At 40.0% G+C, this 11,953-nt stretch overlaps 1 protein-coding gene across 1 annotated transcript; it reads right to left on the bottom strand.

Moving 5' to 3' along the window:
* Window positions 1-217: 217 nt before the first annotated feature.
* On the bottom strand, window positions 218-3,325 carry LOC104449137 (cytochrome P450 71D11). Its single transcript, XM_010063170.3, has 2 exons — window positions 2,426-3,325; window positions 218-1,035 (listed from the first exon to the last, which is right to left on the bottom strand). Exons 1-2 carry the CDS (start codon window positions 3,320-3,322, stop codon window positions 397-399), a joined length of 1,536 nt encoding a protein of 511 aa, XP_010061472.1. The 5' UTR covers window positions 3,323-3,325; the 3' UTR covers window positions 218-396.
* Window positions 3,326-11,953: the final 8,628 nt, after the last annotated feature.

Here is an 11,953-nt window from a genome sequence, read left to right as displayed (position 1 = left end):
AAAACCAAGTATTCTATGTAAAACCCCGAAAAGAGTGGTCTTGACAGCATAGCAATCCCATGTAGATAAGAAGTTTGACCCAATTATTGAAATATGAGTATTCTATGTAAAAGGTAAGCGGTGAGGACACTCATCCAGAAGCACTCGACTAATGAATGACATACAATTGTAGCCCTAAAACTCCTCGCACCAGGGAGCTAAAAAAGACAAGTAGCAAGTGGCATTCTTTATTACATAAACCTCCTCTTCCGAGGGAGCTAAAAAAGACAAGTAGCAAGTGGCATTCTTTATTACATAAACCTCTTCCTCCACACAACCTTATAGTTGCATTCTTTTTGTTTCTTCCCCATCGTTATTGTTGACTAACATCTGTGACCTTGGCAACCCTTGTAATGACTACAGAGGAAGGTCTGAACCGGTGAAGGTAGGCTGATAGGGCTTAGGAACCAGGTACATATCCCGCTTCCTCCTCTGAGTTGCACCCAGCAACTCGCTCATGTCCAGCTCTTCTCTCTTCATTCCCTCAGGGAGCTCCCAGTCAAAATGGTACAGCAACATCGCAAGCGGAAGCTCCACGTTCACGATCCCAAAGTTCATCCCTGGACACATCCTCCTTCCTGCACCGAATGGTATGTACTCGAAGCTAGTCCCTTTGTAATCAACTGGGCTGTCCTTGAACCTCTCCGGGTAAAAGACCTCGGGGTTGTCCCAGTACTTGGGGTCTCTGCCAATCGCCCACGCATTCACGACCACTTTGGTCTTAACCGGGATCTCGTACCCGTTTATCTCGCACCTCTCTCCGCATTCCCTCGGGAGCAGCAAGGGAACAGAAGGGCGCATCCTCAGGGACTCTTTTATTACCAACTTCAGGTACTCTAGTTCGGGCAACCCCATCTCGTCTGCTTTGCCTCTCCTGTCAAAGACCTCTCTCACCTCGGCCTGCGCCTTTTTGAGGATTCTTGGGTTCTTCATCATTTCGGCCAATGCCCAATCAACCTGCGTGGCTGAAGTCTCGCCCCCCGCAACGAAAATGTCCTGCATGCAGATTCGTGTTCCAATCTTTGTTAGAATAACTTGAATTTTAATCCTCAGAATGACAAAGAAAATATTGCCTCGAACTAGTCAATAACACGCTCAAGCATCAAAGTTATTTTCAATCGTCTCGAGGTTCATGCTATTTTAATTTGGGCCGTGCTATCTCGATAGACTTCTTCTCGCACCGATATCATGTCCACAGGTGGAAGTCCACCCATGTCGACCTTCGACTTTGTTCTGAGGTCAAAATCCAACTGATTTGAAATCCCAAAGCGGCAGTTAAGGAAGCACGGACACCGACAGAGGGCCTCCGTGTCGTGTCGGACATGCTCGGACACGCGGTGAACACGTGTAAGAGTTTTCAACACGTGGTCAACTCTTTCCGACACGCTCCGACGCGCGTGTCTGGAGGTTTGTGGGCGGGTCTGCAATGCGAAGGGAAGAAGGTGATAGAGGGTGGAGGCAAGGGTGATGGAGCCGAGGCAATGCCTTGAGCAATGGCGAGGGAGGGTAGAGGAAGAGCAAAGACCAAGACGATCGAGAAGGCTACGACTGCCGACTGCAACGCCGAGATGGAGAACCGCAATGCCGCGATGGAGGGCTAGACGTGAGGCTACAATGGCAAAGGGGGGAACGGAGGCGAGGCAGCGGCAAGAGAGGTAGAGACCGAGCAAAGGAGAGAAGAAGGCGATTGCTAGGGTTTTTGCCCTTTAGGCTGTTATGCTTTTTCAATTTTAGGAAGAAGAGCAAGGAGAGAGACAAGGGCTTCTAGGAAGAAACCAAAGCCTCGTGGCGCAGGCGGTGGGTGGGGTGGGGGAAAAAAATAGAGGGTGAAATAAATGGGTGAGACCCATTTAGCCCAAAATATATATATATATATATATATATATATATATATATATATGAATGTTAAATAACTTTATTAATAAATGCTAAGGCTAAAAAATAAATAAATAGGCGGGTTAAAAAGTTATTTCGAAAAATAAAAGCACTAGATGTTAGATAATGATAAATTTTGATCATTGTAGAAAAATATAAATTTATTTTGACTCTAATCTCTCGTTAGTTATTTATTTCATCGATAACTTTTGTTAAAGTCAAAAAATGTCTTTCTAATTTTTTATGAATAAATTTATTAATGTTATTAGTATAGATTTATTATAGGCTCTTTTTATTATTTATTTATTTATGAATTTGAATAAATTAATTTAATATTCATTTAGTATACAACGTATCTCAACGTGTCAGAATTTTCTTTTTCTGAAAAATGACGTGTCAGCATGTCGTGTCATGTCGTGTTGCGTGTTGCGTGTTCGTGTTGGTACTACTTAGGTTGCAGTTCATTTTTATGAGGAAATTGAGCATGACGAAAACAGAAAAACTAAGTTACCAGTATCACTGCTTTGATGTTGTCAGCGGTCAGGGAAAATTCAGGACCACCGGGATCGGCAAACCTCAAGAGAACATCGATCAAATCATCATGTCTCGTTTCATCATCTCTTCTCTTAGCCCTCTCTTCTCTTCTTTCTCTGATGATGTTGTTCATCATATGGTCTGCTTGCCGATGCAACTTCTCCAATCGCGGCTTCATCCTGCTAATCACATGAAGCCACTTTGACGAGGGAAACACGTCCCCAACCTCAAAGCCAGCCGCCAATTTATTTGCTTCGGTGACTACTGAGATGAACTCCTCCTGCTCTTTGAATTTCTTCCCGAAAGCTGCAATCGAAGTAGCTCCGTAGTTGGTCGAGAATAGTTTCTGAGTAAGATTGATTGGAGACCCCGCATTGGAAGCAACCCATTTGACGAGATTCGAAGTCTCTTCTTCCCTTATATGCCTAAAAGACTGGACCCTCTTGACACTAAAGAGCTCCAAAGTGCAGATTTTTCTAAGTTGCCTCCAGTATTCACCGTAAGGTGCGAATGCAATGTCGGTGGATCCATATGACATTACTTCGGAAGCAAGAAGTGGCGGCCTCGTTGCGAAAGTCAGGTCGTGGGTCTTCATCACCTCTTTGGCCATCTCAGCCGAAGAAACGATCACGTGAGGAACTTCCCCAAGCTGCAAATGCATCAACGGCCCGTGTTTCTTGGCCAAGTCCCGCAACGCACGATGAGGCGGTGACCCGAGAAGCTGGTGCAAGTTTCCTATGAGAGGGAGCTTCCTCGGACCGGGAGGAAGCTTGGGAAGGCCTTTCACATCAGACTTGTGACATAATTTTCGTAAAATGAAGATGAAGATGCAGAAGGAGACTACGCTTGGCAAGGCAAAAACATGGAATTCCATTTAGGTGGGGAAGTGTAGGAAAATGATCAGGCTGCCTTTCTGAAGAGACCTTGCTGATCAATACCTTTTGGAAGGCTAAAAGCTGTTTCTGAGACAAGAAGCCTATAAAAGTCAAACCTGTTGCTTAGCCAATTGTCATCTTTGTGCCGACGTTGGCAACAAGATACCGATTTACCGCGATGCAAGGATCTGCCGAATGAAATATTATATATCATCGGTACGATGCTTCCATCATAGGAGAGAATTCGAATAAATAGTTGGAGGACACAAGATGTTTACTAAGGTTGAGGGGACCATCTAAAGATTAGCTGGCCTATGTCTCTAACGGAGAGAACATGGAAGAACAACTGCTTTGAATTTTGAAATGAGACGCTTCGTCATCTAACATTAAAAAGGGAATCGATACATTGTATCCTACCATCCTAAACATCCTTGGTTGCTTGTGTCCTAAGCCTTTTTAATTTGACCTTTTAGTCCTAAATATTTTAATAATTTATCAATTCAATTAATCCAATCAATTTTAACCATAAATCACCAATGTATATGCCAGACATCTTACGTGGTGCCATTGACACTGACATAGACAAATTTAAAAAAAATAAAAATTGTTTGAATTTTTTAATTTTTAATATTTTTCTCTTTTTTTTTTCTATTTTTTCATTGTGTCCAACCTCATGGCCTCTATCGAGAGTCACCCTTGTGAATCTAGCAAGAGTCGCGACCTGGGCAAGGTGCAACCTCACTAGATCTAGCAAGGTCGAGCCTCGCACATGGCCAGGAAGGCTTGACCCACGCCAGAGCTTTGCTAGCCCAACCCTAGTGAGGCCGACCTTACCTAGCGACAGCAAGGTTGAGCCTCACCCGGTCGGCGAGGGTTGTCAACAACCTTAACAACCATTATGAAAAAAATAGAAAATCCAGAAGGAAAAAAAATAAATAACAAAATTCATAAAAAGGAAAGAATGAAACTCTTACAAGGACATTAATAACTACTTCCACAATCCCTCAGGGATTAGTTGCCCAACGTCCTCAAACCATTAGATCATCAATAGTCCAATCGCATCCGTCCATCTAAATTTCACACATTCAACTCTTCACCTAGGCGCCCGACAGTTGCAAGCTGGCCAACCCTAGATGGACGATAAAGTTGTGGATAATAAAAAATCTCGAGATATTACTATAAGTAATCCAGAATGTGAAGAAGAGGACAAGAAAGTTGTGGAGATCATCTAATAACAATAAACTTACTCAGCGATTGTTGTTTAGTGGATAAAAAGCAATAAAGCACACACAAATTGATAAAACAAATTGAGGTCCCCACAATGCTAAGTTCAATGTATAATGATTCCTCCTTTGATATCATCATCCCCACAGCTGCGTCAACGTGACATCCCAGAACGTCACCCGCGACATGTTTCTCATTTCGTTACTTTCTTTTAACGCGCGGAAGCAAAAACAAATATTTACAAATATTCTTTTAACCTTTAAAGCCTCACAATTATAACAAACATACTTCTACTTCTTTTACTTATACCACATGAGAGTTCACAACTTCATTACATTCCCAGCAAAAGACAGAATTCTGAGTAGGGGTAGGGAGACCTATCTTCAAACTATACTATACTTTCAAAAGTTTGCCTATATAAACGTTTCGGACTGAGTCAAGGGTTAATAACTTCTCCTTCTGCTGTGTCTCCAATGTTCAGATCGAAGCTACTCAACGGACCCACTAACTTTCCATCAAGATTTCAATACCAAGCAACGAATTAGAAAGGAACCCACTCCGCAAGCCTCCTATATCAACCCATAGAACTACACTTGGTATATACTATGACAGACTCTGATTCAAGTACACTTTCATAAAAAGCTTCATTATAAACAAGGACTCCATAGTGCAAGGGTTGAGAGGTGTCCATCCTACATGTTTGAAAAATTATAGGGTTGAGCCAAAGCCCAATAAATGAAATCTCTAGTTTTAAGTTAGAAAAATCATCTTACCACTTTACTTGGTATACACAAAATGAAGGCATAATCATCCGATAAGTATGATGCAAACATAAACAGACTTTACGTTTCATGATCTTCTACCACATGAATTATTATTAACCAACAGACCGTCCATCTAGACTTATGTATGTGCATACCATGTTTCACACAATAATTTAGTTCTATACATAATAATGTATTTTATTTATTAATGCTTCATCCTCCCGTACACTCCTAGGGAATCCCGACATACAGGGCATCTCAACTCCGAGGCATCCTGCAAACTTCCACCACAAGGATATCTCGACTCTCGAGACATCCCAAAACACTCCCTGGGGCATCCTGCAAACTTCCCCCATGAGGCATCATCACTCACCACTATATGGGTGACAGATTCACATTAATCTCATTTATGCCATGATATATGCATACTCACAAGCATAACACACATATTTCAACTCAATTTAAGGCCTTAACCAAATAACCGCACATTTAATAATATGTAATCATATTATGATTGTCAAAGTATCGACATTTCATGAGTACATTCTGAGTCTGGACGATGAGAAGGTTCTAGGCATCAATAATCGAGTAAATCAAATGTGTATGTTTTGAGTCTAAACATTGAGCAGGTTCTAGACATTAAAATCTAGTAAATCAAATGGGTATATTATGAGTCTGGGCGAACAAGTACATTTTGGTCATAAAGTCTGAACAATTAAAAAGGCAAGTTTCTAGTTTGATAATAGCTCATAGAACAAAAGAACAGATCCAACAATGAACAGACTTACAAATAGGCAGATTTAGCAATGGACAGAATCAACTGATGAGCGCATTCAATTAGAATTAGATTCAAATTCAGTAAAGTCTGTCTAAACCAATAAACAAACTACTCAATGAATATATTCAGAAGTTGGTAGATTCAACAAGCGAACAGACTCACCAATGAACAGATTTGAGCATACTCACAAATAGACAGATTATGTCTCAGGAAATTTTAGTAGAAACAAGTGAGACAAACAGATTCTGACTAGTAGAATTCCAGCAGAACGAAGCAGAACAAATATGCAATGGGTCATCCAGATAACTATGGCAGAATGACTAGATTCTAACTACTCAGAATAAAGCAAAAAGAAGCATAACGATCGTGTAATGGGTAATTAAGACAAAGATAGCATAATTGCTAAATTCTAACTACCCGGAATGAGGCAAAAAGAAATAGAATGAATATGCAATGGGTTATCAAGACAAATACAGCATCCACATTCTAACTACCCAGAATGAGGCGGAAATAGCATAACAAACATGATATAAGTCATCAAGACAAAGATGGCAGAATCGTCATATTCTAACTATTCAAAATGAGGCAAAGTGAACATGCAATGGATTATCAAGACAAATATAGGATAATTACTAGATTCTAACTACCTAGAATGAGGCAAAAAGAATCAGAACGAACATGCAATAGATTATTAAGACAAATACAACATAGTGACCAGATTCTAACTACCCAGAATGAGGCAAAAAGAAGTAGAACGAACATGAAATGAGTTATCAAGATAAATATGGTAGAATTGCCAAATTCTAACTACCTAGAATTAGGCAGAACAAACATGCAATGGATTACATAATGGCTAGATTCTAATTACCCAGAATGAGGCATAAAAAAGTTGAACGAACATTCAATAGATTATCAAGACAAATACAATATATTGACTAGATTCTAACTACCTAGAAGGAGGTAGAAAAAAGCAGAACGAGCATGCAATGGGTTATCAAGACAAATATGGCAAAATGAGCACATTCTAACTACTCTGAATCACACAAAACAAACCAAAATGAACCAAGGCGAAGCATAACGAACTTGCAAGAAATTATCAAGCTACTTAACAACCATCATACCCACAACAAGACTTCACCCCTCACCCAACCAACCAAGATAGAAGCAAAATTAGATTTAAGCTAACTTAACACTAGAAATTTCACTTACCTCAAACGAATGCAAGCCATAAACCACTAATTGTCTTCACCACCCTAATAGCTCTTGAATATGAAGTTTGCTCTCCAAATTCTTGGATTGAAAAGCAAAAACTAACACATGCAGCTTCTGTTTGAGTCTTGAAAGAGACGAAAAATGGGTTTTTGGCAAGATAAAGTGGGTTTTGTAAAAAATTAATTAAGATAATCTAATTCATAGCAATGCTAGGTGTAAAATTACATGTAAATCTTCAGCTTGATGTGCCAATAATGAAAAGCAAGGCCCTTGCACGTGGCCAAAAAAAAAAGCAAGAGAAATATGAGTCATCTTGAAATAATCCTCACTTAGTTTGAATGTAAAAGAAATTAGCCACAAAATATAATATTGTAAGAACACAGGCCATGAAATGCATAATATGAGGACAAGTGACACTTCAAATTTTAATTAATAAACCTTGCAAATGAATGCAGTGGACAAAACGAAATTATCCTCTTCTAGCATGATTAACACAAGTTATTCACTATTATTATTAATTGAAAAAACTTATAAAATTAATAACAACTGTTAACTAGTAAGATGATAGTAATTTAATTAATACCATTCTATTATTAGTGCACACATAATTCGATTCATACGTCGAACCCGAAACGATTTACGTTCACGAAATTTACCGTCCACGTCCCACGAAATCTACGAATTCGATTAAAGTCTCCGTGTACTTGTCTGAATACTAAGGCAAATAATTCTTAGCTCAAAATCTAAGTATCATTATCATAATACGAATTTCCGAATATTACATAATTATAAATACAGAAATTCCGAATGTCACAATCAAGAACATTAATTTTTCATTCTCACACCTAATTTTTTCCTTTGATGCCTAATTTTTCCCTCCAATTGAGCGACTTAGATAGTATAATGAACTTGACTAAGTGAGAGCGATAGAGATGGCAACAATGAGCAAGTATTGAATATGATTGGAGCCCTATTTACTTCATCGTGTTCGACATCATTTTTAGGCATGGAGATGGTGTAGTGTTGTTTATGCCCTAGCCCTCCCCGTTGGACTAAGTGACACCATTTTGCACGCCCATGTGGATTCGACTTTTTAAAAAATGTGCCAACTCAGATTACTTTTTTAATTATAATAGCCACACTCTTTTTTATTGAAATTTCTCGCCGGAGACATTCAAGTGATTTTTTTTTCTCCAATTTAGCACTTAAGTTGTGACATCCTGATTTTCGACACTGTTTTGATTAAATGAATTGGGCTTCTCATCGACGTGCCTATAGTCCTTTTTCTCTGAGTTGATCACTCATAGAGATAACTAATCTATTAGGTGAATCCGTTAAGAGATATAAATGCGACATACTTGAGAATTCGATCAGAAATTAACTGCTCGACTATGCTAATCGGCAAGGGTCAATACGGCACTGTTAAAATCGATTATGGTGTGTTTGGAAAAATGTGTTTATGTTCCCCAGAACATAAATTTTTGTTCTTTTGTTTTAGAGAACAAAAAAAGAATAGAAACGCGTTTGTTTATACTTTTGTTTCCGGAACAACAAAAAATCTATTTTTTGTTCCCGAAACAGATTTAGAACGAGAAACAAGAAGTAGAAAAAACTTTTTCTTGTTCTCGGGAACACTTCCAAGAAACACTTCTTTTTTTTCTTCTCATTTTTCTTCTTCTTCTTTCTTCTTCTTTTTTTTTTCTTTTTTCTTCTTCTTTTTTTTTTCTTTTTTCTTCCTTTTGGCTGATCGCTAACCTCAACCATGGCCAGCAACCGGCCGTCGAGGGCCGGCGACCTCGCCGAAGCATCGCCGACCCAGCCAAGGCTCGGCCTCGCCTTGGTTGGGCGAGCTCGAGCTCACCCAGATCTAGCAAGGCCGAGCTTGCCTAGCCAAGGCAAGGCAAGGCCGAGCCTCACACCGCCTGGGCAAGGCCAAGCCTCGCTGGTGGCCTCGGTGGCTAGGCGAGGTCACCGACGAGGCTCGACCTCGCCTTGGCTTGGTGAGGCCAAGCTAACACTGGCTAGTGAGGCTCGGCCTCACATTGGCTGGGCCAGCTTGAGCTCGCCCAAATTTGGCGAGGCCAATCTCGCCTAGCCACCGGCGAGGCTCGGTCTCGCCGGGCCACCGTTGGGCGACACCGACCTCGCGATAGCCCGATGAGATTGAGCCTCGCCGAGGGCCGGTGACCTCGTCGGCCATGGCCGCACCGACAACAGGAAAAAAGAAAGAAAGAAGAAAAAAAAGGAAAAAAATTGAAAAATTAAAAGAAATAAAAATATATAAACAAGTTTACCAAACACATTTCTGTTCGGAGTAGAAATTTTTTGCAGTTACCAAATACATTCTTATACTCAGAAATTATTCCCTGGAACAGAAAAAAAAAACTATTTATGTTCATAAATTGTTCCGCGGAACATAAACGTTACCAAATGCGTCCTTAGAGACCGAAGATAAGTCAATTTGACAGAAGCATGTAATTAAGTTGTGGATGATTCCACCCGATTGCAAAATTCGTGTCTAGCAGCATTAAACCGATTTTTCTATCAATTCTGTACCCGTTGCCTGTAATTGAAATCTTGTGATTTTTACGACAACCGAGAGTCGCCGATGAATCGAAGATGCACAAACATGGATCGAGAATTATTGACCACGGGTTAAATACGATAAAATCCTTGAAAGCTACTCGGTAGGTTAGGTCACGCTAAAATCACATCCGGTTGAAATTAACCATGAAATTGAACTCGGTTTCAAGAATCAAAAGTTTCAGCGTATCACGATTTATTTTTAGGACATCGTCTCATTCTTTGAAGAATTTTCGGTGAGCCTAGGATTTTTGGTGAAAAATCAAAATTCGGCAAAATTAAATCAAGAAATTTGTAGGGGCCTCTTTGATTGGATTTTTGGGCTACTAAAGTGAAGCAATTTGTGGAGAAATGGTAGAAATTGTATGGTAGCTTAAAGGTGTGGCACCCCTTGACGGCCCCCGAACCATTAGGGTCGCCACAGTTCACTTACCCTTCACTTGACCTGATAATATAATACTTTGATACCAAGGAATTTCATTAAAATTCATAAATCCTAGGGGTTTACATCTTTTAGATTGGTCCCTGTGCAATGGCAGAAGCACATCCATCAACTCTCGTCCTTATATTCAGAAAACAATGCACACCTACTAAACATTTTTAGGTAAAAGCTGAACACTTTTATTTACTTAAACCAGATGGACATCATTCATCGGTACATCAAAATGCCGTAGTCTTCTATACTCGGCTATACTTCAAAAGATGACCGACATCTCCTCCAACAGTTATATACTCAAAGTCCATTGTTCAGTGTCAGTGTCCAAAAGTTCCTTCCTTTGCTATCCTCCTCCTCGCGGTCATATCCAACAACTTGATCCATCTACTGGTGGCAGTGGCAGCAGAGGTATCTTATCTAGTCTGAAATGTTAGTCCCCAAACAGGGTGAGTATAACTACTCAGCAGTAAAGATTCACCAAACTACACGATGCGTCAAACAGAACAATCAAGGTATCACGAATAAAGCACATATCATCCATGCATTCGAACATACCTCACCATACAGCCATGCATATATCACAATACAACGTGCATATACCACCATGCACTTGTACATATACCACCATGCACTTGTACATATACCATCAAGCAGCCATGCATATATCACCATGCAACGTGCATATACCACCATGCACTTCATAATTATCCATGAAAATGTTCGGCCTTAATCTATTGTAATTCATCAGTCTAATGGCTATAATATAATCCGATGGTGCTTCCATCACCTATTCATGGTTCATGGTATATCCAAGGGTTGTCATGAAATTTTTAGGATGCCACAATTCTCCCCTCCTTAGAGAATTTTATCCTCGAAATTAGACATTGCATATGTCTCTTTAAACAAGTGAGGGTACATTTCCCTCATTTCATTTTCACTTTCCCATGTGGCTTCCTACACATCATGATGTCGCCATAATATCTTAACCAATGGTATTTTCTTGGTCCTAAAAATTTGTTCCTTTCGATCTAGTACTTGCACAGGCTCTTCAATGTACCTCACTTTCTCATCCACTTTGATGGCTTCATGATCGAGTATGTGTCTTGGATCAGGCTAGTACTTCCTCTAAAGACAAGGATGCAAGCTCTTAACACGTCCTCTAATGCTTGGATCACTCTTTTCGTTTGTCCGTCCATTTGTGGATGAAAAGCGATACTAAACTAGAGCTTTAGTCCCTAAGGCGGTTTGAAGACTTCGCCAAAGGTTTTGAAGAAAATCTTGAATCTCGATTCGACGTGATAGTTACAGGAACACCATGTAAGCATACCACTTGGCTTACACATATAACAGCAAATTTACCCTTCGAATAGTCTACGTGAACTGCTGGGAAATAGGTAGACTTAGTCAAGCAATCTACTATCACCCAAATAGAGTCGTGACCACTTAATGTCCTTGGTAATCCTTGCACAAAATCCATTGTCACATGATCCCATTTCCACTTTGGTATATCTAACTGTCTCAATCGAACACACCATTTAGCCGAATTATTCCTATACCTTTGTCACCATCAATTCAAGCCTAGAACCATCAAAATCAACACCACCAATAACTCATTTGGTTCAGCCCAACAAAG

This window comes from Eucalyptus grandis, chromosome 6 (genome assembly GCF_016545825.1).
Source record: "Eucalyptus grandis isolate ANBG69807.140 chromosome 6, ASM1654582v1, whole genome shotgun sequence".
NCBI classification, from domain to species: domain Eukaryota; kingdom Viridiplantae; phylum Streptophyta; class Magnoliopsida; order Myrtales; family Myrtaceae; genus Eucalyptus; species Eucalyptus grandis.
This window is presented reverse-complemented; position numbering and strand designations above follow the sequence as displayed.